Below are 26,384 nucleotides of genomic sequence, written 5' to 3' on the forward strand. Positions count from 1 at the left end.
TCCACTGACTACCTAGGAAGATGTGATTAAGTGATTAGAAGTATGTCTTAGAAGCTCACTAAAAGATGACAAATCCCCATTTAAAAATATAGATCCCCAAATATCCCACAATAAATTATTAGAACCAGACAATTGTTACAGACTGAACTTTTGCCCCAAGTCTCCCAGTCATAACACTGATTCATAAAAACAAGGACGTTGCTTTTTAATAGGTGTTTTAAAAGCCTCCTAGGCATAGAGACAAGACAAAAGAAATCTAAAAAAATATGAGAAGAGTATGAGATATGTGTTGTTTCTGTTGCCCTGTGTTTAGGCTCTCAGTGAGCCTACAGAAGATGAGTTTAAATCCGAATACTTCTATTGATGTATAAAAAGCAGTTATTCTCATTACCTGTGCAGTAGTCCTTACAGCATATATAAAAGAATAATAGAATGGCAACTTATCCCCAAACTATTTATGAACATCATTAAAAAGGATGAGAATGAGATAATAGTAATCAATAATGATGATAGCATATATTTACATAGTGCTTTAAAACTTTCAGAGTTGTAGAATTCAGTATTTCTTTTGCTCTCTCTTCTGAAACAGTAACCAGAAACATGAGTAACAATTCAGCCTTTTTCTAAGACTGAATGAGGCTGGAGCTGGGGCAAGGGCCTGGGAATTCAATCACTTTCCAAAGAAAATGTAAACTACTTTAGTGATCCATTATTATAGCTATCTATTGTATGGTAGTTCATTAGCAGATTTTTTTTTCAAAATTTAACTTAATGTTAAGGATACAGACAAGAATAACCTCTCCTCAGGCCTCCCTGTTTCTATTCTCTTTCCTTGTCAATCCACAAGTGTGACTATGTGACTCTTTTACATCAAAACCCATCACTGACTGGCATTTGCTTATAGAAATACACGTGGCTGTCATATTTAGGGGTCCCTCTCCTACCCTGAGCTCCTCTGGGAATTCAGGTCCTTCAACCAGCTATTATTCCATTTCCTCTCAGAATGCTGAGTGCCTTGGAGGGCTTTCGAATGCTCTCATTTCAAGCTCCCATTCTTGTATATACCCTTTCCCCCCAATATCACTTGAAAGTCAAGACAGGACCCCAAGATGTCATTGGTCCTCTTTGAAATGAAGTTCAAACAATGATCAGTTATGGCTTGGTAATCATTTAAAAGACTTTTCTCTACCATTAAGCAACCTGGAAGGAAACAGTCATAGCATACCTATACCTGCCCTGAATTGGAGCAGTTTAGTGCCATCATGTACTTCCAGAGGCTGACTGGACCTGTTCCATATAAGTTGTTGGCACTAGGTAGAGCAAATTTTGATTGTACAATTTAAAGACTGGGTTCTCATTGGCCAGTCTTCCCCCCATTCCCCAATAGAATACACAATCCTCAGCTTGGCATTTAAGAACCTCCATAATTGGGTGCCTACCTTCCTTTCTAACCTTTTTTTTCCTATGTTATATCCTCCCTTTCATTCATTTGACATAAGGCAATCAAACATGCTTTCTCTCTGTTTGAAATACATTCTTTCACTCTGTTTCTCAGAATCCTTGCCTTCCTTCATTTCTCAGCTCTGATGTCACTTTCCTGGAGATTTTCATGACATCCCACTTTTAAGATTTTACTTGGTTTTCCTCAACATTCTTTAGACTTATTTGTGTATAGACTATATCGTCATAGTGAAATGTAAGCTTCTTGAAGGCAGGTCCTGTTTCTTTTTGTCCCCTTCCCTTAGAACTTAGCATATCACCTTACACACAGCAAATGTTTAATCAATAGTTGTCTTTAAAATGAATTAAAAGGTTCTCTATCAAGTAATTAATACAATGAATTTTATGAATTTTATGTTCAGTAATCAAGAGCATAGAACCCAGCATGATTTGTATTCAATTTTCTAATGTTATTTCCCATCCTGCTGCTCTCTTTCAGAGAACATGCCCTGGAGGAGCTAAACTACTTAGCTCTATACTCTGTAGGGTCATGCTTCATTATCTCCCCTCCTCCCATTTCCTGTGCCCTCACCACATGCATTCCCTCCCTGCTGCCTCGCCCATCCAGGCTATCACTCTTTAGGTTTTGAGTCACCTTAGCATGTAAGTTCTTAACTTTTGCATTTGTATCCTTATCACTTAGCACAATTCTTGGCAGATAGATAAATGGATAGATATCTAGATAATAGACAGATGATAGATAGGTGATTGATGAGAGATGGATAAATGGTAGATAGATAGATAGAAAAAATAGATAATAGATAGGTGATAAATGATAGCCAGCTAGACAAATGGTAGATGGATAGATAGATAAATAAATAGAAGGACAGAAAGACAGAGCAAGCATTATTAAGCACTTACTAAGTTCCAGGCACTGTACTAAGTGCTGTTGACATAAATATAATGAAACTAAAAAATTCCCTATGAATAAGGAGCTTAAATAAGAGAGAAGTGGACCTTTCCCCCCTCCTCATGTGGCTAGAGAGGGCCCAGAAAATGATGTGAAGGACTGCTTCCTGGCAAGATAAGATGGAAATCCACTTATCAGAGCCTGGGGACTCACAGTAGAGTTCAAGGTTGCTCTGGGGGCTGGAAAGTGAGTGCTTAATAAACATATTTTTACTCATTCATTTATGTCCTTCAGGCATGTAAGATAAGATCCTTAAGGTAATGAAACAGATGTGTTAGGCTCCAGAAAATGGTGGTGGAAACACATGTGTAATAACCTTATTCCCTACAATCCTACCAAGTGATCTTCTCACACACACACACACACACACACACACACACACACACACACATAAGTGCAGGCATGTACACTCTTGTGCTCACTCTTTAAGACAGTGAATGGGGCTCAGTTTTACTTAGCAAATGTAATGGGAAGCAAAAATGGAAAAGGGAATTTATTCTGGATATTAATGGCATTGTCAACAAGTTGCCAGATTAAGACATTAGCATTTTCTTGAACTTCACTAGGATTCATTGTTCTATGGATTAGAACACAATTAATATATTTTATAAATTTGTAAGACTTGAAGGAACTTTAGAAATTTTTTAGTTCAACCTCCTCATTTTACAGAGGAGGAAACTGGGAACTTTTAACGTCTTTGGTTGCTCTGTGAACTGTCAGCCGTACTTTCTTTCCCTTGACGTTTTGCAGACAAAATACTGTATAAATCACTGGGCTGTTTATTCTGGGTCTTATGTAAATTATCCTTCTCTCCTCTAGTAAGTATCTCACAGAATGTGGAGACTATGGCAGCTTCTGTAGCAAAGGTCAATATGTAGCTTTGGGCCCAAAGGTCTTGGACTGACAGCCAAAAATTTCCGGATGAAGCAAGTAATTATTTACTGTACTGTTGCTGGGAAAAACAGCTTATTGTGGGGAAAAAAAATTGAATTAGTAGAGGAGGAAAAAAGGAAGCAATGACCCTTTCTAAAGAATAACATTTTGGTTATTGGTGGGGAAAGGGACATAGATGATATACCTGTACTGACTAGTTTGTGACCCTGGGCAAGTTACTTAATTTTTTTTAGATTCAATATACTCATAAGCAAAATGAGTTTAATGATAGCACTTACTTTTTTTTTTTTTGAGAGTTAACAACTCCAATCAAGATTTATTAACAGGAAAGGGACTCTAATTCTTTTTTAGTCTCATGTTTCATTTTTGCAAATCTAGGTATCATTACATATTTCAGTAAAAGTGATTTTTTTCTTTTTTTTATTCATTCATTTATTTATTATATATTTTTTTAATTTTTATTTGGTCATTTCCAAACATTATTCATTGGAAACAAAGATCATTTTCTTTTCTTCCCTCCCCCCCTCCCTCCACCTCTCCCACAGCCGACACGCAATTCCACTGGGTATCACATGTGTTCTTGATTCAAACTCATTTCCATGTTGTTGGTATTTGCATTAGAGTGTTCATTTAGAGTCTCTCCTCAGTCAGATCCCCTTCACCCCTGTAGTCAAACAGTTGCTTTTCGTCGGTGTTTTTACTCCCACAGTTTATCCTCTGCTTGTGGATAGTGTTTTTTAGATCCCTGCAGATTGTTCAGGGACATTGCATTGCCACTAATGGAGAAGTCCATTACCTTCGATTGTACCACAGTGTATCAGTCTCTGTGTACAATGTTTTCTTGGTTCTGCTCCTTTCGCTCTGCATCACTTCCTGGAGGTTGTTCCAGTCTCCATGGAATTCCTCCACTTTATTATTCCTTTTAGCACAATAGTATTCCATCACCAACATATACCACAATTTGTTCAGCCATTCTCCAATTGAAGGGCATCCCCTCATTTTCCAATTTTTGGCCACCACAAAGAGTGCTGCTATGAATATTCTTGTACAAGTCTTTTTCCTTATTATCTCTTTGGGGTACAAGCCCAGTAGTGGTATGGCTGGATTAAAGGGCAGACAGTCTTTTATCGCCCTTTGGGCATAGTTCCAAATTGCCCTCCAGAATGGTTGGATTAATTCACAACTCCACCAGCAATGAATTAGTGTCCCTACTTTGCCACATCCCCTCCAGCATTCACTACTTTCCGTAGCTGTTATGTTAGCCAATCTGCTAGGTGTGAGGTGATACCTTAGAGTTGTTTTGATTTGCATCTCTCTGATTATAAGAGATTTAGAACACTTTTTCATGTGCTTATTAATAGTTTTGATTTCTTTGGCTGAGAACTGCCTGTTCATGTCCCTTGCCCATTTGTCAATTGGAGAATGGCTTGGTTTTTTGTACAATTGATTTAGCTCTTTGTAAAGATAGCACTTACTTTTGCTGTGTCGTTGTGAGGATTAAATGAGGTAAAGTGTCTGTGAACATTAAAAGCCTGGTATAAATGCCAACTTTTGCATAGGTGGGGCGGCTAGGTGGCTTAGTAGATATAATAGTGGGTCTGGAGGCAGGAAGAGTCATTTTTCTGAGTTCAAATCTCCTACTAGACATTTATTAGCTGTGTGACCCTGGGCAAGTCACTTGATCCCATTTGCTTCAGTTTCTTGATCTGTTAAATGAACCGGAGAAGGAAATGGCAAACCAACAGGGTATCTTTGCCAGGAAAACCAAAATGAGGACATGAAGAATCAGACATGATTGAATCAAAATGAACAACAACAAGTTACACATATACATACATTTTTACACATCTAGGAGAGAATGCACATTGTTTGGGTCCCTTGCTTCCATGAGGGCAGAGAGGAAAGAGATTCACTTCCCTTCTGTTCACCTCTTACGTGCTTTCCTACATCATTGCTTGACTCTGACTCCTAGAGAGACTTGCTTTCCCCCTGAATGTTCCTCTACATGGCCACCAGCCAGCTCAGACACTTTCAGATACTATTGTGAAGAAGGACGATAATAATAGCTGATAACTATAGCATCCCTCTTGGCTATGCCTAGGTTCAGAGAATGCTTTGGATAATAGTCTTTTTTAAACCATGGCTCCAAGCCATTTCTAATGCATCTTTATGTCAGACCATGCCAGATGACACATGAATTCAGAGCAAAAGGCATTTAATGAAGCAGAACAGCAAAGTAAACAACAGGGAACTGAATCTTCCTGTGTTCTGGCTGAGTAAGTTCTCTGCACCCATATCAGATCCTCTTCCTAAACCTCCAGGGAAGCACTAATTAAATACTCCAGTTAATGCATCTGTGTATGTTCCTTCAGCATTGTGGGAGAGCAACTATGGCCCACTCAGTCTCAAAACCCAGTCTGAAGTCACCCTGCTTAATCCCTTGACTTTCAATTTTGGTGCTGGAGCTAGAGAATGGTGTTGACTTCTCTTGGTAGCAGAGGAAGACAGCTGTTATCAGAATCTGGATTTGGTGTTTCGGGACACCATGACATACCTTACTTCATGTTTCTCCCCACTGTGGTCATCTCTCTTACACATGCTGCTTTTTTATTTTTTAATTTAATTTACTTGAGACTTCTTTTTTAAAACCTCTCATGTTCTGGTGTCTCCTGATTCAATCAGAATATATGCAAGGTGATGTTGCCACACTTTGAACTGATGCACAGCCTATTAAGAAAGGCAGTCCACTGAATGATGGTTTCTTTGTCACCTGCATTGTGAGAAATGAAGTCTGTCCATTGTTAGGGGTAAATTTAGGGGGTTTTGACTGAATATATTATACTAGTGGTCGCCAGGGATTAATTCTAATCCCAATAAAAATATTCAAGTAAGTTTGGGAATTTTATGGTGGTTTAATTAATATAGAGGGAAGGAATTAAGAAGAAGAAGAGAGAGAAATGGGGTATAAGATTTCACCAACCTAGCCTAAGCTAAGGCAAGTTCAGTGAACTCAGCCATGAGGCCTCCTCAGAAGATATAATCTAGCTCGGCTTTCAGCCACAAGGCCTCCTCCGAGATGAGGGGTCTCCTAGGAGGATAGATTTTTAGGAGGTAAAGGAAAAAGGAATCAGCCTAAACACTCTCCCAGGTCGCTCAAGGAAGATGCCTCACCTAACCCACGCTACAGAGTTTCTCCCAGTTACCTCACCAGCAAGCCTCAAGCCACCAAACCGCCAGGATGCCCAGCACACTGCCACAAGCCACACCAGCCAGAGCGAGAGCCATGTCTCCTCAAGAGAGGCTGGAGAGAGGAAGTGACACGAAATATATAGACCATTTTTTACATCACTTCCTGTGTCTCACATGTACCAATGGTAGCTTAAGCTTGACTTAGGACAGCCCAGAAGGTCTGTCAGTTGTTTCTTATTTATCACTTGCTAGCACATGTTGGTCATAGGCCATCCTCCTCAACACTTAATCCTTAAGTAGGGGTGTAGACATTCTTGTTTGTTAGGATTTTAAAAACTAATCAGGGAGTAGAAAATCTAAAATTCACACCATGGATACCTTTTTTACATATTTTTATGGTGCTCTAAGGCATTGGTATCAAACTCAGAAATAGAGGCCACTAATCCATACATAAAAATCTTTATGAGTCTGTATTAACTTAGTTTTAAAATACAATATTACCTATGCTTTATTGTATTTGTATTTATTTTGCTAAAAATTTCTCAGTTACATTTTGATGTAAGATATTCAAGAGTGAGCTAACACCTCTCCTCTAAGGTTTGTGAAATATTTTATTTGAGTTTTACAGTTTCAAAAATTAGGTATTATAGGAATTATTTTCCTCATTTTATTTATTTGTTTTAAACCCTTACCTTCTGTCTTAGTATCAGTTCAATTCCAAGAAAGAAGGGTCTGAGACCAGATTTGAAATCTGGTCTTCCTGACTCCAGGACTGGCACTTTATCAACTATTCTACCTAACTGTCCCTATTATCCTCAATTAAAAAATAAGGAGCTTGAAGTTCACAGAAGTTAAGTGACTTGTTCATGGTTGCAAATCTAATAGATATCAGAGATAGGATTTGAACCCAGATCTCCCTAACTCCAAATCTAACGCTCTTTCTGCTGCATTACACTCAAAGTTCTTCAATAGGGTTCCTTTCTGATTATTTTAAGATTGCCCACTAACCTGCATAATTTTCCCAGGCCATGCTATTACATGAGGTTGTAACCCTGGGATGACCCCTTTGGTTAAGACCATGGTGGCAAACCTGTGGCATGTGTGCCAAAGAGGACATGCAAAGCCCTTTCTGTGGGCATGTGCACCTTTGCCTGCCAAGAGTTTATTACTAGAAAGGCAGAAGGACTTGGTTGAGCTGCTCCCTTCCCCCTCTCCATCATACCTGAGGACATTTTTTTACTTTCCCTGCCCTTCTGCCCAACAGCCCAATAGAGCACTTCCTCCCTCCTGTCTGGGGTAAGATGAACTGCTCACATTGGGCAGAGCTTGAGGGGAGTGGGGTGTGGGGACCACTCTGCTCCCCATCTCCAAGTATGCCTGAGGACATATTTTCACTTCACCCACCCCTCTGCCCAGCAACCTAATGGGAGAGCTTCTTCCCTCCCTTGGTAAAGGGTGGAGCACATGCCTCTAAAAGGTTTGCCATCACTGTTTAAAGGTTTGAGGATAATTCTTTCTCCCTGGCTTATACCCACAAAAGGTGTATCTTAATTTCCCACCTGGTCTATGAATTAAAGACCTTAGCTTTTAAGTAGTTACTGGCATCATTTCCTGGTACCCAAATGGGCTTTCTGTGGATATTCAATGGGTACCTGTTGATTAATAGACTCTGCTGTTTTAAAAATGAGGGTTGGTTGTTATGTATAGATGTCAGTTGCTAGGTTTTAATGGATTTCTTTACCTTCCATGTGTTAAAAGAATAGGAATTCCTGATAAGATAATGTTCACCTTTTCCTCAAGCTGCACTGGCAGTGTCTGAATTGAATCTGACCAGGATATTTAGTTAACGTGGAGAAAATATGACAGTTGGTACCTGTTGCTAAGAATGTTTTTCTAGGAATGGAAAGTGTAGGGCAACTAAGTTAGTACAATTCAGCTTGGCAGCTCTAGACTAGATATAACCTCCAGCTTAAATTATCATTCATTTCTTCAGTACTGGTATGGTTGTGGGGAAATATTGGGCAGCATTGTAAATAGTTCCAGACTAATAGATACACCTGAATACCTCCATACATTCAAATAACAAATAAGGAGATTCAGGATGAATTACTGAGGATTTTTATCTACAATAAATACACTTTCCATTTCAAACCTGGCTCATTCTTATATTTGTTCGCTCTTATTTTCATGTTTTCATCACTAAGTATACCAAGACCAAGATGAACCTACTAACCAACCATCATGATGTGGCTTCTTAAGCTGTGGAGGTGCCAGTATGATGCAGCTATGTGACATAGTGGGTAGTGAACCCTGCATGGAATTGGGAGGAGTTGATTTCAAATATGATTTCACCCTTCTTGCCTCTGGGACCCTGGGAAAGTCACTTAACCCTGTTTGTCTAGCGCTGGCCCTTCTGTCTTAGCGTTGTTACTAGGACAGAAAGTTTTGTTTTTATTTTTAAACTAAAGAAATGTCTTTATAATCAGCTACCTTTTGATCCAGCTGTTCCTGGGTATGTAGAGGGGCATCCCAGGAGCACACAAGTCACTTCCCTTTTCCTCAAGGACACTAACTTTAACTTAAATGCACCTTTTAGTCAACATGAATGGATGAGACCAATGCCATATTTTGCGTATTCTTCTAATTAACTATCAAACACCTTATAGACTTCAACCAATGAATTGGGTCCAGTAGAGTTAAGGCCTGGTTCTTTCTTGTTCTTTTCTACTCCCATAAATCACAGAAACCTCACAGCAATGCCTTAATTAGTCTTTTGTTCTTAGTTATTATATCTATTATGGAATTTCTTCCTCTTTCTACTCCTCCTCTTCAGACACTTCTCCTAATTCAGCAACCTTTTATCCTGTAGCTCATTTCCTCAGGGCCAAGCTCTCCCTGCTATCCAAGGTGACTTGGATATCCATCTTATTAATATACTAATAGGAGAAGGCTATAAGAGTTACTAGTGGCTTTCTTGGTAGTTCTTTGTCTATACATATGCATTATAAAAAAGCCTTAATCTAGAAAAAATATTTAAGCTATTATGTTATATTAACTCAAATTAATTAAATTAACTAACCAAAATATATGTACTAGCACAGGTGTAACTAGCTTAAAATTTCTTTAGCACCAATTATATATATTTATTTTATACATAAAGGTAAGGATGAGGGACAAAAGGCTGATTGACAGATTTAGCCTGAGGAAGGTCAGGAGAATGCCAACAGTTCTGAGAGCTGCATAGAACTTTGAAGCCAGAGGACAGGAGGTCTTCCAGCCTAGGAAGTGAAGGAGGAAGGTGGATTTTCTGGAAGCTGAGCCAAGAGCCCAACCAGTTTGGGACCTGTCTTCCTTCTCGGTCCCCAAAATACCTACACTGAGACTCTTCAACAACAGCTACACAACTTCTCAAGAAGGATTTAGTTTGGACTCTCTCTGGTCAGAGCCAACTAGATCCTTCCCTGGGATATCTCTCTCCCATACTTGTTCTTTGAATTGTACCTTAGGATTTAGTTTGCTTTAAGAACAAGATCAAGAAGCAGTTGGCAAAAGGAGAGGCCAGGGCCCCAAAAGCCTCTGACCTCCAGAATCTGAAAGCCAATCTGCAAGAGGGGCAACTCTTAGGGCTCCCCTTCACCCACTTCCCTTTTTTCCCCTCATACCTCTGTCATTACCTGCCTCACTTAACCCCAAATACACCATTCTGGAAATAATTGGATTTGGGGTTTGGGCCTGTTTAGATATCAAACAAGGGAATCAGGTTCTCAAAAGGAGGGGGTTGATTCCAAATCCCTGTGACTCAGTATCTCTGACCAAGGAGACTGCCATTCTTTCCTTGACAGTTGGCCTTATCTAAAACTTTGGGGGCTGACAGTTGATGCCCCCTTGGGAGGTGGAAATGACAATCTTGTCTCACAGAGACAGATTTGACTTCAGGGGCCCTGAGCTCCTCTGAGAGAGGCATAGTACCACCTCATTGAATCATCCCTCTCCAGTCTCCTGCCCTCCATTTCTCAAGACAACATCTCATTGGAGTCACATCCTTTCCAAGGAGACAGTACCTGGCTTACCTCTCCTCATAAGTAATGGAGAAAGGAAAAAATCCCTTCACTCTCTCTCCCCTCTTTCCCTCCTTCCTTTTATCTCCTCCATTACTATATATATATATATATATATATATAAATATACATATATATACATATATATATCATTCATATTCCTAGTTCTTCAAGCATTTCTAGTTCTTTAGTGTTATAAATTCTAAATTTCTTCACCAATCCACCTCAGTTACAGATACTCTTGGTCATACCTTTGGTTTTGCCATCACCCACAAATTTTCCATACCCAGGATAGTGAGTGGACTCCAAAACTCTTTTATGTGATCATAATCCAAGCCATATTATTCATCCTCACTATGATCTATAATCTCTCTACCCTCCTTTATTTTTCTCCAGGCTAACATCCATAAACTGGCTGCAATCTTCTTTCTTTCCTGTCTTGATCCATTGGAGAAACCAGTTCAACATTCAAGTCTCTAGCTCCCCTTATCCTATCATTCCTTGCCTAACTTTATATTATCCATTCCATCAACTGACTTTATTTCTATTCATTTGTTGTTGAATAATTAGGGAAATCATGAAACCATGCTGACCGGTTTCACTACAAATTTATGTTATATGATCTTCAACTGGGCCCTTACTGACAAGGAAATCTTTTTATACCTCTTTAATGGATTTGCTATCCCTCTCACCACAGCAACTGTTTATTATAGACCTTTTTATCTTTCTTCAAATCTCTCATGGCATACCTTCACCCCACTCTCTCAGCTGAAAATTTATCCTCATACTTGACATGCAAAAAAAAAAAGGTGTCATTTGCAGAGGGCTTTCTTATCTTCCTTCCTCCTCATCTTGGATCACTCAGATAATCCCCCCATTATCTCCTCTTCTCCTTCATCACTGTCTTCTTTAAACAGGTAGTACTTTTATTGACAAGGTAAAACCTTCTACAGGCACACCTGATCTCTTTTCATTTTATCTTCTCTAGCAGATTGCCACCTGGCTCCTTCCCTGCTTCCTAAAAACATGCCTATTTCTCTCCTTATATAACCCTCCACTTGATTCATCCATCTCCATTAGTTGCCATTTTATATTTCTTCTCTTTCATGGCTAAACTCCTGCCTTAATCAGTGCCTCCTTTCACTTTGTCACCATTGTAGTCTGGCTTCTGACCTCTTCATTCAATGAAACCCCTCTCTTGAAAATTAACAAAGATCTCTTAATTATCAAATCTATGGGCCTTTTCTTGATCCTCATCCTTTCTACCCTTTTTTATCCTTTGACACTGTCAATCATTCTTGACCATAGATACTCGATGTTCTTTAGAATTTCAAAAACCTATCCCCTCCTGGTTCTCTTCCTATTGATCTGACCACTCTTTATTCTCATTTGTTAGATCTCCCTCACCTGAACTTCCCTGTATCCCAGCCACTAATCAAAGATGCTTTCAAGGCTTTGTTCTAGGCCCTTTTTTCTTCTCCCTGTAACTATATCACTTGGTATTTCAGAATTCAATTTCATCTGTCTGTAGATTATTGTTGGACTTAGTTATCTATCTTAACATATCTATTGATCTCCAGTCTCATGTCATCAAATGTCTAGTGAAATTCTCAAACTAAATGTCCCATTTTCATTTCAAACTCAGCGTATCTAAGCAGAACTCATCTTTCCTACTTAACCCTCCTCTCTTCCCAGCTTCTTACTGTTGAAATTACTGTTGAAAGCACTGCCATCCTATCCTGCTATTTGCCCAAGCTCACAATCCTCAGCATCATCTTTGATTTTTCTCTTATTTGTATCTTACATGTCCATCTTGTTTCCAAGTCTTGTTATTTCAACCTTTACAACATGTTTACTTCCTTAATCACTACCATTAATCCATCTTAGACCTGAAGTATTGCAATAGTCTTTTGGGTGGAATCCTTGCCTGAAGTCTTTTCCTATTACAATCTATCTTTCACTCTGCTCCCAAAGTAATTTTCCTAAAGCACAGTTCTGACCAGGTCACTTCTAACTCAGCAAACTTCAATGCCTCTCTATTACCTTTAGGATAAAACAAAACAAAACTCCATTTAACTTGTCAAGTTTTTTTTTATAGCCTAGCCTCTTTCTACTTTTGCAGTCTTATACAGTTTATTCCTCCTCCACATACTATGATCTAATGACCTTGGTCTTCCTGTTTCTCAAACACGACTATCATCTACCAATTTTTTCCCCCTTTCTACTAGTTGTTCTTCATGCCTGGAGAGCTCTATCTCTCTCTCTCTCTGTCTCCATACTCTGATTTATCTACATTCCTTCGAGACAACTTAAATCTCACCTTCTTCAAGAAATCTTTTCTGATTCCCTGCTCCCTGCATTGCTGGTAACTTCCCTCTGAGATTACCTCTCATTTGCACTGTCTACATACTGTATGTACCTACATAGTTATTTGCATGCTGTCTCTCCCACTAGAATGTGAGCTCTTAAAGTGTGAGAACCAGGTTTATGCTTTTTTTTCCTTATTGTATTTCCAAAGCTTAGCACAATACCTGGCATAAGATATGTGGTTTATAAATGCTTGATGGAGTGACTGGATGTGTATGCACATCTAGCTGACATACATATTTTCCTCCATTGATTAGACTCAGTGGATTCTGAGATTCTTCTCAACTCTGTTCTGTAATTTTTTGTAATTAGTAATTTGTACTTTGTACAAATTGTACAAAAAAAGACTTTGTAATTAGTACTGTAAAGGAATCACTTACCTGTTGTAGCCCATATGCTGACCTAATTTCCAGAACAAAATCCCCCTTAAAGTTCAGTAGTACCTGTGAGGGACCAAGAGGGATTCTGTCTTTTTAAAATGCTATTGGCTAGAGTTCCATTCTTCTGTATTTTTCTCTATATTATTAGTTGAGAATCAATTTAGTCTGTCAAACGTAAATAGCTTTCAGAATGTGGTATTCACTCTGAAGATACACCAAAAACAGATGCTACAAAATATATTCCCCCATTACATGGACATATTCTCTCCTATACCACCTTGGATCCTTGGGAGACTAGACACAAACTTTAAATGGTTTCTATATAGCACCCCCCCCCCCAATTCATTTCCAAATTTGCCTTAGCATATGGATGAATCTCTATAGCTCAGTTACCTTGGCTTCTGGCAAATTTCAGCATGGACTTCAGCTCCTGGACTTCTGGGGGCTAATATTCTGACCTTTTGAAGCTTACAAGGTTGTTGATATCTCCAAAACATCTTCATCAAAAAGCAGAAACAATAGACAACAGAGAGAAGTCACATCAAGGCCATGTTCTCATAGGTCATATGGTGGAGGCATCAACAAAACTACCAAAGGCTTATAGCATTCCTTGCCTCCTCTCCTGACCCCTGCCAACAGGAAGGAAGAAAATGCTTCCCTTTGGAGTGTCTTTGATTATACTCCTGTTCTGGCTTATAAGTGAATTGGTGAGGTGTCTTTTACACATTATTATTCCTTCCTAAGTGAAGCCTCCCTAGCTGCCACTGCCACTGTCTTCTCTTCCTCTCTCCTCTTCCTTCTCTTCCTTGTGCTCCTTCTCCCTTACCTTTTTTCCTATTAACAACTCTAGGACAGAAGGACAAAAGGCAAAGAGGGGTTAAGTGACTTGCCCAGGGTCACACATAGCTAGGAAGTATCTGAAGCCAGATTTTCACCTGGATTCTCCTGACTCCTAGCTGTCCCTCCTGTACCTCCCTATCCTAGTCTCTTCCACATGGGCTGATGGTAGGCAAAACATGATTTACAAACTCTAGGAATGGGTTTCTATTGGCCATTTCTTTGATGCACTGACAGGGGTGGGGTGTACCTTGATTATAACTATAAGCACAGTAGAGCAACTTAACCAAGATGCTCCCAAAATGTTCAACTAATATCATATAGATTTGCTTATTTATCTGTTTTACACAAAGACTCAGGTTATTAATAATGAAAAGGCAACTACTCCAATATATTGAGGTAACTAAAATAGTATTAACTTACCCCAACATCATCTCCCATTGCAACAAAAATCTGTGAGATCTTGCATTTTTGAATGACATTATCTGTTTAAATGGAAAACCATACTCTATTTTTCTGGTTTTATATTGAGTTTCCCAAGTTTTTATGGCTGGTTTGTAAGCTTTAACATGACATACCATTTCTATTAAAAGGGCGTAGAAGGAAACAATTATTAGGACACCTAGACACTCCTACCAGAGGCTGCTGGATAAATTTGAACTTGCCTAATTTCACTTAAGCTCCTTAGGACTTCATTTCCTGTTTATTTGGTAGTAATTAAGGGGATCAAACAGGATCAGACTTGTGAACAGTGTTTTCAAGACTTTGAAAATGCAAGGTCTTAATAATGGTGCTATTCAAAACAGCAGCTGGCTATTGTTGACTTTGTACTTCCACCACTTAGCACAGTGCCTGGCACACTGCAAGGGTTTAAGAAATGCTTGTTGGATTGAAGTGTATTGCTTAAGTGCTTTAGAAGAAGGCATTTTCACCTTCTGGAAATTTTTTAATGAAGGCTTCCTTCAAAAATATGCTCTCTGACCCAAAGGATAATTGAGCTTCTAACTCTCTTACCACAATAACTAGGATTGTGATTGTTGCTTGCATCTTTTATTTGTTTTGGGATTTGTAAAATTGCATATTTTGCTTAGAGAACCTCACATGATATTTCTTTTCTAAATATTAGCTTATGAAATATGGGAATTCCACACTAACCTAAAACAAAAAGCAAGAAATCATCAGACCAGAGCAGAGAATAAAATAAGAATAACAATGTGTGATTCATCCTGGAAAAAAAAAAGAAAATGTTTTTCTTTGGGCAGGGGATTGTTGTCCGCATAGTGCTTTACATTATATAATTTCATAATTCTGACTAATCATATTTAATCTGGTATGATTAATTTATCATGGGAAAATTTCCACAATTTTTCTTTCTTACATTTATCTAAAAACAGGATTTCTTAGATGTAAATGCACATCATATGTCATAAGGGGTAGTCTTTTTATTTACTTATTCCTATCCTTTGCATTATTGCAATTTAGATTGTGAATCATAAAACTTAGCTTATTTCCCCTCTATTTTATCACTTTACTTAAATATGAAGGCAAAAAGCAGGGTGGAAAATTAGATGGAGGGTTAGATTTGGAGTCTGTAAATGATAGGTCTACATTCTGCCTCTCAGAGTTACTGGCTACATGACAATGGGCCATCAGTGTATGTGCCTAGACAGCTCTCTAAAACTTCAAGTTATGGAAAGGGTGCCAATTTTACCTACAGAGAAATTTTTCTACATGATGAGAGTTCCTCATCCTCAGATCTGGACAGACTCCCCATCTTCTGTTACCCTTCCCTTACCCCAGGCTTATTTTATACAATTAAAAGTTTTCCAGAATTGGGGCCAATACTTTAAAAAAATATATAATCTATGGCTTTGTTGAGATGTGCTTCATCCTGTAATTTTGATGGGATTCACTGGTTGATTCAGTTATTTTTAAGTCAATAGGTCTAGTAATTGGTTCAATTAGATTTTTCTCTCACCTTCCTTTGAATGAATTGAAAACAAAATTATCAATCAATAAGCATTTGTTAAGTATATGCTATGCACCAATCACTGTGTTAAGCTTTGGGGACACAAAAAGAGGGGAAAGACCATCCCTCCCCTCAAGGAGTTTAATAATAAATATGTTCTGCATACTCATGGGGTGTATGGGTTGTTCAAGGAGCCTTAGGGTTTGCCAACTCCTGTTCAGGTCTGCTCATTTACTTTGGTATTTCCTTCTCACCTCTGACTCCAAAAAATTGAAGCATTTGCAGTGGCCACACTGCAGTAAACTATCTCAGCAGATAAACCAAACCTAATTAAGGGTAACTGACAGTCCTCAAATCCATTGGATGACTTGTGGAAAGGCCTGTTCCAAGTGTGTGAAAACTTATGGCAGAAAGGGTGGATGTGAATAATTTGTTCCAATGGCCATGAAGGTGGCTGAAGTAAGCACTGTGGAACACTTAGTGCTTAGTCAGACATCAAAGACCTCAGGGTTATCCACTGTGTCCAGAACCATTGCCAGTTATTTTGACTTTGACATGCCCCTGGACTTCAGTGATTAGAAGAGAGAGTGAGGTTGAGTACCCTGCAACTTTGCCTTATTTACTCACATGCAAGTCAAGATATCACCCTTATGATGTCATTGGTGCTCTTTGAAAATGAAGGATGGACAAACATGTACATGTAGATGTGAGATATTCTGTCTCTTCTTTATCTTCATAGAACAGGAAAAGATGATGAGGCAGGGTGGAGACTGACTTTATAGCCAGTTGGAATTTGGGAACTTGAATTAAAAAAATTATAACTGTGTTTCAATATAATCAATCCTTTCTCATCCTATGTATTTTGTTATATGAATTTAAACATATTATTCTGGTATTTTAAAAAAATTCTTTTGAGAAACAGAGCATAGCTTTCACAAAACTGCTAAAGGGGTCCATGACACAAAAAAAGGCCCTGCTCCAAAACATATTGATATAGGATTCTTTTCTTATTGGTGTAGTTAAATATCCTGCCCTGCATTAGGGGTGAGGCAGAGATGTGAGAGTATTCTTTATTTTATTTTTTATATCCCTTATCTTCTGAATTGGAATCAACATTGATTTCAAGGCAGAAAAGTGGTAAGGGATAGGCAATTGGAGTCAAGTGACTTTCCAGGGTCACACAATTAGGAAGTATGTGGATCCAGACCTGAAACCAGGAACTCTTATCTCTAGGCTTGGTTTTCAATCCACTGAGCTATTGGCTAACTCCAAGAGCTCCAATATTCTTCAGTCCTCCTGGATGTCTTTTCAAGTCAGTCCTCTTCAGAAAACTTAGAACTTCAAGTCTTCTGTGGGACACAAAGTTTCTAGTTGCTTAAGTCTCCTAGCTTTGAAAGGGAAAATGGAGGAGGCCAATCCCACTCTAGATTGCTGAAGGAAAGGACCCTGGGAAGACATTGAAGGAATTGGTGTTTTTCATAATTTCTCTATGCCCAGATTGCTACTTTAGAGACTGAAGGGGAGTTTTCCCTTGGATGAGACCAAGGAGTCTCTCTTGGTTGAACCAAGCTATCTCACTCCCAGTGGGAGAGCTTCTTCTCTCTGTAATGTCTGGTATATATTTTCATTTTTATAATGGGTTTGCTGCCAGAACACAGGTATTGTGAAAACCATTGTTAAACCTCCACAAAAATGGACAAGGAAAAGGACTCATATTAACATTGTCATCATTGGGCATATAGACTCTGGCAAGTCCGCCACTACTGGTCATCTCATCTACAAATATGGTGGAATTGATAAGAGAACCATTGAGAAGTTTGAGAAGGAGGCTGCTGAGATGGGAAAGGGCTCCTTCAAATATGCCTGGGTCTTAGATAGGCTGAAGGCTGAACATGAACATAGTATCACTATTGATATCTTCCTGTGGAAATCCGAGATCAGCAAGTATTATGTGACCATTATTGATGCTCTGGGACACAGAGAATTTATGAAGAACATGATTACAGACACATCTCAGGCTGACTGTCCTGTTCTGATTGTTGCTACCGGTGTGGGTGAATTTGAAGCTGGTATCTCAAAGAATGGGTAGACCCATGAGGATGCCCTTCTGGCTTATACATTAGGTATGAAACAACCAATTGTTGGCATCAACAAAATGGATTCTATTGAGCCCCCCCCCCCCCCCATAGCCAGAAGAGATATGAGGAAACTGTTAAGGAAGTTAGTACCTATATTAAGAAAATTGGCTATAATCCTGACATAGTAGCTTTTGTGCCAATTTCAGGTTGGAATGGTGATAACATGTTGGAATCAAGCTCTAATATGCCTTGGTTCAAGGGATGGAAAGTCACCTGTAAGGATGACAATGCTAATGAAACTACATTACTTGAAGCTTTGGATTGCATCCTTCCACCAACTTGTCCAACAGATAAGTTCCTTCATTTACCCCTCCAAGATGTCGACATGATTGGTGATATTGGTACAGTACCTGTTGGCCATGTGGAAACTGGTGTTCTAAAACCAGGAATGGTGGTCACCTTTGCCCTAGTCAATGTTACAACTGAAGTAAAATTTCTTGAAATGCACCATGAAGTTTGGAGTGAGGCTCTGCCTGGGGATAATGTTGGTTCTAATGTTAAGAACATGTCTGTCAAAGATGTCCACCATGGAAACGTGGCTGGGAGCTTTTTATGGGCCTAAGTCTTGTTGAGGGTCTTTGGATCCAAGGGTCTCAGGATGTCACACATATGTGTGTATACACACACACACATACATACACACGTACAACCACTTCCTCAGATATCTATTTTGCTATTTTGGACAAATGAGTTTCTTTTCTACTTGCTATATTTGGTCATAATTGGTTTTGAATTTATATTAGATGCGAAAAGGGTCATGCTTTGAATATAGAGGTTGGTGTTCTTCTATTCTTCCCAAAATGAAAAAGTAAAGTTCTTTTCTTGACTCTGACTATGTATCCTCCACTAATAATAATATTTAAGAGATAGACATAATTCTAGGCTGGTATATCTTCTCTCTGGGAAAGACAGAGTAGCCTTTGGCCTCAATGTTTTGCAACCCTTCTTGGCAGAAATTAAAGTCTCCACTGGAGAGAAGTGAGGGGATAGGAGGCTAGAGAGTTATAACATCACCACCATCTAAAATATTAAGAACCTCTGCTCTAAAGGAAGTTTTTAGGGTATGAAGTTTGTCCTTGTAGACAAGAAGATTTGGATCTGAATCTTGCTTCCCACAATTGCTGGCTATGACTATGTGCAAGTCTTTTAACCTTTAAGTATTGTGAATGAACTTCTAGGATTCTTTTTTTTTTTTTTTGTCAAAGAGGCCTATGCAGGGAGATTCCAATTTGGATAAAATTGCAGGTTTGGATCACATTGCTCTCTCCCAACACCCCAACAAAAGCAAAACAAAAGAAAGCAACAAAACCTGATGTAGTCTTTCTAGGCTCTTTGTTGTTTCCCCATGACTAGAAATGACTGACAGTCCACCAGGTTGCTTTCATCTAGAAACCTCCCCCCCCCCCCAAGATGACAGAAATAAGTGCTTTGCAATAAAGCTGAAAATTGAATTGAGAGGCAGGGCAGAAGTCCTCTGGCATTGCCATGACTATCTATACTCATAAATATTGATTGATGTTTTGCTAGAAGGTTGTTTTTTATTGTGCTAAACTTTGCAAGATGGAAGTCTCCTTCACATAGAAGTTTGGACATCAAGCACCTACTTAGAAAAGTGACAAGTTGACTAACTGATTGATTGTGAAGAATGTTGAAGTGATATCTTTCTTCTTCAAAGGTAAAAGGAAAAATTTTTATAGGTTTGCCAGCATAATTAATGGACATCATTGTGATGCCAGAAAATGTTGCTTTCCATGGCACCTAGACTTTATTTTGGGATGACTTATATGTGTTATAGCTGTTGGTGTAAGTTTTCCATTTTGTCTTATTAAGTTGTCTTTCTCCTAAATTAGGCAGGATGCTTTTTGCCATGTGATCAAAATTGGCCAAATAATGCAAATATTGTTTTTTTTAAAATAGACTTACCTGTTAAAAAAGACAAAATAAAAATACAAAATAGGGAGTAAAGTTTTTATCATTTAAAAGTGTTGCCAAACGACTTAATAAACTAACCAATGTGATAGAGGCATAGAGAGAGAGAGGACTTGTAAGCCAAGATGCAAGAACCATCTTGGCTTACAAGTCCCCTCTCTCTCTATGCCTCTATCACACCAAGAAAAAAAATATTTTGTGTTTGTTCCTTTCCAAGTATATTTGTAATTCTGTTACTTTTGCATAGTTTAAACTTGCCTTCATGATAGATACATTTGTATTTGGTTTTATTTTGAGGGTAGGGGAAGAGAACATGAGGGTCTGGTCCTATGATGCCAATGATGCAGGGCATTCCTCAGAAAGAAATTCTCACCATTGGCTCAGATTAGTAGAACATCTGTAATTAAGAGTCTTAGAGCTTTGTCTGGAGCATTGAGAGACTGGAGTAACTTAAGCAGAGTCATATAACTAATAGGTGTTAGAGGCAAGATTTGAACTCTTGTTTTCCTGACTCTTAAAGATCGTCCCTCTATTCAAATCACAAAACAGGAATATTAGAAGGCAATAATTGTCTAAAAGAAGCTTGGCAAGATATCTAGTAAGTAGAGTCACTCCAAGTTGAAAAAAAGAAACTACAGACAGAAGAAAAATGGAAAAGCCTGGGAAAACTATTATAATTGTTTTCTTTATCAAGTTTGGTGGAACCACCATACTTGGACCTCAAAATTCACTGTCCTTGAGGTGCTTACAGAAGAAGTAGAAGTAGCACTAAAGAGAAAAAAGATTAGAAAGTCATTGATCAAGTAAAGAAAGAAGAGATTCATGCTGGAGATATTACAATTGGAAGAGTTTTGAGGAACCAATAAATCCTGGGTATCTAAAGGAGGAGAAGATAACAAACAGCATGGAAATAATCTTGGACATTATTAAACAAAAAAAGGAACTTAGATTATCAGTTACTATTGATCTATATCTCTACTCTCCCATTTATACAAAATCATTGAAGGTCATGTCTTTCCTAGTTCATTTTAGTTACTTCATGTAGATACCAATTGAGGACATCCTTGAAGAGGATAATTAGTGGAGAATCAATATACAAATATATCAATAATGAACCACATATTTGCCATCTTTCTAGTGGCTGAAAAGTTTAGAATATACTATAGCATCACTCTGTGCTTATTGTTGATTATGAAAAAAATTATTGGATAGTACAAGATGATGCCTTATACATGCTTTTATAACACAAGAGTCTCTCAACCATTTATCATTCAGGTTTTCTTGGAAGGTGTAATAACAGAAACAAACCTATTTGGAGACTCTTTGATAATAAATATTAGGCAAGATACAGGGAGATAGATGCATGTTTTTGTCAAAAGTATTTGGCAAAGTTATGGAAATGGAGGAGAAACAGTACAGAGTTCACAATGAGAAAGGATTCCTGGCAGACAGTAAGGTTTTTCAGATGTTCATTTGTGGATGACATTCTATTTATTTCTTTAAGCTCTAAGATAATATAGAATTTCCTTGAAGAAATGTCCAAACATTCAAAAGAATTTGGTCTGTCCATTTACATAGGAAAGACTAAATAAATGAAGAATATCTCTTGTCCATTTTTAATATGGATCTGATTGGACACCCTCTAGAGCATTCCTCTAGTATCTTAGGTAAAGAGTAAGAAATATAGTAGATTAAGCCTAGAGTTGAAAAAGGAAAAGGTGAACAGGCTAGATTGCTTTAGAGAAATTGCAAGACACTTTTACTGATCCCATTCTTCCCATAGTTTTAGTGTAAACATATTACTAGTATTACTATATGGCAGAAAGACTTGAATCTCTTCTGCCTTTAAATAACTAAAGATGAACATCCCATAAAAGGAAAATCAATGATTTTCCTGCCTTTAGTTTCTCTCTACTTTGACATATCCATTAGGGTAGCTAAGGGTTATGGCATATATAGTGGCAAACCTAGAATCAGAAAGATCTGAATTCCATTCTGATTTCATACACTAGTTGTTTGATCTTGGGCAAGACACTTAACCTCTATGTCTGTTTCTTCAAGCATGAAATGGGGATATTAACAGCACCTTGGAGATAGATGCTAGGAGCTTAGAAGGCATACAGTAGGTGCTATTTAAATGATTATTCCTTTCCCTTTCCTACTTCCTTCACACAATTTCAAAAATAACTTCCTAAAATATGTCTGATTAGGTTTCTTATCTGCTCAAAAGCTGATAGTGAGCTAAAATAAATAATATAAATGTCTTAGCTTGGCATTTAAACCCACTACAATCAGTATCCAACATACTTGTCTTATCTTATTACTTCACAAACTAGATTGTTGGGTGTTCTCCTTATTTAATAGACCATCTTTTGTTTTAATGTATCTACACAGGTTGACCACCATCATAGTTGTAATTGTCTTTTGCTCCCTCATCTCCACCTTCAAATTCCCCATCTTCCCTAAAGGCTCAGTTCAGCTGCCACCTCCTAATAAAGCCTTTACCTTAGCTGAAGGTTTTATCTCTCTCCTCCAATATTCCTGGATCATGTAATACAGTGAAAAGGGCATTGACTTCAGAATCAGAAGACCTGTGTACAAATCCCATCTATGACTTTTAATGCTTGTAGGACCTTAAATTTTTTGTTCTGGCTTCCATCCATAAAAGGAATAATACTGAAAAATGTTTTACATAATTGCACCTGTAAAATATGTATCAGACTTCTTACCATCTCAGCATGGGGTGGGGGGAGAGGAAGGAAGGAGGGAGAGAATTTTATTTTTATTATAAAGATATTTTATTTTATCAATTACATATAATTACATGTAACAAATTTCTACATAAGTTTTCTGAAATGATCCAAATTGTCTCCTTCTCCCTCCTGCATCCTGGAGTTGCCAAGCAATTTGATCTGGGTTATATATGTATTATCATGCAAGCCATGTTTTTATATTGATCATTTTATAAGAAAATAATCTTATAAAACAAAAACCTTAATAAACTAAGTGAAAAATCACATATTTCATCTGCATTCTGACTCCAACAGTTCTTTCTCTGGATATGGATAGCATTCTTTTTTCATACAATTCTCAGAGTTGTCTTGATCATTATATTGCCGAGAGCAGCTAAATCAATCACAGTTGATCATTCTATAATATTGCTGTTACTATATGCAATTCTCTTGATTCTGATTATTTCACTTTGCATCAGTTTATGTAGGTCTTACTAGCTCTTTCTGAAATCATCCTGTTCATCATTTCTTATAGCACAATAGTTTTCCATCACCATAATCTACCACAATTTGTTTAGCCATTTCCCAATTGATGGACATCCCTTCAATTTCCAATTCTTTGCTACCACAAAAAGAGCAGTTGTAAATATTTTTGTACAAGTTTGTCCTTTTCTCTCTTTTTGGCATACAGATCTAGTAGTGGTATTACTGGGTCAAAGGAAGGATATGTATTGTTTGGGCGTAGTTCCAAATTGCCCTACAGAATGGTTGGATCTGTACACAATTCTACTGGCATTATCACTTTCTTTAACTGTCATATTTACCAATCTGATAGATACTAGGTGTTAATTTAGGTACTTTAATTTGCTTTTCTCTAATCAAGAGGGACTAAGAACATTTTATATGATAATTGGTAGCTTTGATTTTTCATCTGAAAAGTGTTTATTCACATGTCAATTTAATATAGTCAAATTATCTTATATCTGGTAATGTTCTTTATCTCTTGTTTAGACATAAATTCTCCCCTTCTCCATAGTTCTGATATGTTAGCTATTCTATGTTCACATAATTTACTTATGGTATCACCCTCTATGTTTAAATCATATGCCCATTATGACCTTATCTTGGTTTAGGGCATGAGATCTTGGCCTATACCTAATTTTTGCCATATTGTTTTCCAGTTTTCCCAAAAGTTGTTGTCAAATAGTGGGTTCTTATACCAAAAGCTTGGATCCTTAGATTTCTCAAACACTATATTATAGCAAAGGTTATTTACTCTGAATCTATTCAGTGGATCCACCATTCTATTTCTTAGCCAGTACCAGGTTGTTTTGATGATTATTGCTTCATAGAATGATATAAGATTGCTAGGCCACTGTCCACATTTTCCCCCCATTAATTCCCTTGATATTGTTGATTTTTTGCTCTTCTAGATAAATTTTGTTATTATTTTTTCTAATTATATAAAATAGATTTTTGGTTGTTTGATTGGTATAGCACTGAGTAAGTAAATTAATTTAGGTAGAATTGTTGTTTTTATTATATTAGCTTAGCCTACCCATGAATAATTAATGTTTTTCCAATTGTTTAGAACTAACTTTAATTATGTAAAAATGTTTTGTGATTTTTTTCATATAATTTCTGTTTGTCTTGGCAAAATAGGTTCCTAAGAATTTTATACTGTCTAAAGATATTTTAAATGAAATTTCTTTCTCTAGCTCTTGCTTGAAAACTTTTTAAATGTTAAAAAGAGGAAAAAAGATATAATAAGGATGGAATTATAAATGTTTCTTCCCAAGACTTCAGGGATATACTTTCTCCATTCTTAGTTTCTGGGGATGTGTTCAGACTAACTACACTCTCCACATAGCATTAGGCTCAACAGATTCACACCCAAATGTGGCATAATTGCTGAGTACAAACTCCAGCATAGATTCCCTCTTTAGACCTGATAATTCTCTCTCTTGACTTTTAAGCTCACAAGATGGTAGCATCTAATTGCCAGTTCTGAAGGCAGTACATTTTGGGTATGTTATTTAACCATATGTTGAGCTGATAACATTTTTATACTTGAAGAATATTTCCCCTTGTTAACATTATGACCAACATAAATATGATCACAAAAACAAGGTCACTTTGGGAGATGGCAATTCTCATATAGTCAGAAGTTTCTAAAGTCCTGGAAGTCTTGGAAGGACCCTTAGAAATCCATTTTTCTCATTTAAAAAAAAGGTAATGATCTTGCAACAGGTTATCTCTGAGGAAGGCATGACTAAGAATAAAGAAGGGCTAAGAATCAAAACAATTGCAGAACTTATCTCTATAACCCATATGTGAACAGGATTTCTTTCTATAATATCTCTAATAATAGTAAGTAGCCATGCAGGCAGCTAGGTGTTGCAACAGATAAGAGTTCTGAGCATGGAGTCAAGCAGATTAATCTTCCTGAGTTCAAATCTGGACTCAGGCACTTATTAGCTGTGTGACCCTAGATAAGTCACTTAACCCTGTTTGTCTCAGTTCCCTCATCCATAAAATGAATGAGAGAAGGAAATGGAAAACCAGTATCTTTTCAAGAAAACCCCAAATGGGGTCATGAAGAGTTGGACATGACTGGAAAATTACTAACCAACAAAAAATGATGGTGTAGTCTTTCCTAGAAAGACATCTAGTGCCCACCACCGCTTGAAGCAGACCAGCTCTTATTTTTAATAAGCTTTTCCTTAAATCAAACCAAATTCTGAGTCTCTATAACTTCCACAAGATGCTGTCAACAACAGTTCTCATAAGTCTTGTGTCAAAGTCATCATTGCCTATCCCCTTACTGCATAGTGTTAAATTTATTATGGTTGGACTGAATATTATATTGGTGGTAGCCAAGGATTTAATGACTAAATCTCAAAATGAATTATTAAAGTAAAAATTACTCAAGTAAATGGAATTATGGTACTTTATTTTACAATAGAGGAAAGATATTAAGGAATAGAGAAAAGGGGAGAGAGAGAGAGAGAGAGAGAGAGAGAGACAGAGACAGAGACAGAGACAGAGACAGAGACAGAGACAGAGAGACAGAGAGAGACACAGAGAGAGAGACAGAGACAGAGACAGAGACAGAGACAGAGACAGAGAGACAGAGAGAGACACACAGAGAGAGAGAGAGAGAGAGAGAGAGAGAGAGAGAGAGAGAGAGAGAGAGAGCACTCCAGCTTCCTCTGAACCAGTTAAAAATTCTAAGGCACCAGTCAGGGGAAAGACGTATCAAGATGATGGGCCTTTCTCGGAGATTCACACTTCCTCCAAAAAGGGCAAGGAAGGAAGTCAGCCTTTATGCTCACCACAGAGACCATCTAAAAGGAAAGCAGCCTGAGGTCTCCTGCATGAACTCCTCCAGGGGTCCAGTTCCACAGTCAAATGTCTTCACTCAAAGCCTGAGTGTCTATCTTCCAGTATCTCCTCAAGTGACTCTCTTCACTCCAACTCC

General features: G+C 37.8%; 2 protein-coding genes across 4 annotated transcripts in view; both read left to right on the forward strand.

The window, feature by feature from the left end:
* The window catches only part of LOC130457088 (elongation factor 1-alpha 1-like), an 84,089-nt gene extending 59,670 nt beyond the window's left edge, over positions 1 to 24,419 (forward strand). The window contains 2 exon segments of the mRNA XM_056815472.1: positions 17,756 to 18,274; positions 18,277 to 24,419. Coding sequence (XP_056671450.1) covers positions 17,756 to 18,274; positions 18,277 to 18,804 — 1,047 coding nt within the window. The 3' untranslated portion in view covers positions 18,805 to 24,419.
* Positions 1 to 26,384, forward strand: part of SLC16A12 (solute carrier family 16 member 12) — a 111,116-nt gene that overhangs the window by 59,574 nt on the left and 25,158 nt on the right. The gene's annotated exons all lie outside the window — the stretch shown is intronic.

The sequence above is a fragment of the Monodelphis domestica genome, chromosome 1 (genome assembly GCF_027887165.1).
Source record: "Monodelphis domestica isolate mMonDom1 chromosome 1, mMonDom1.pri, whole genome shotgun sequence".
NCBI classification, from domain to species: domain Eukaryota; kingdom Metazoa; phylum Chordata; class Mammalia; order Didelphimorphia; family Didelphidae; genus Monodelphis; species Monodelphis domestica.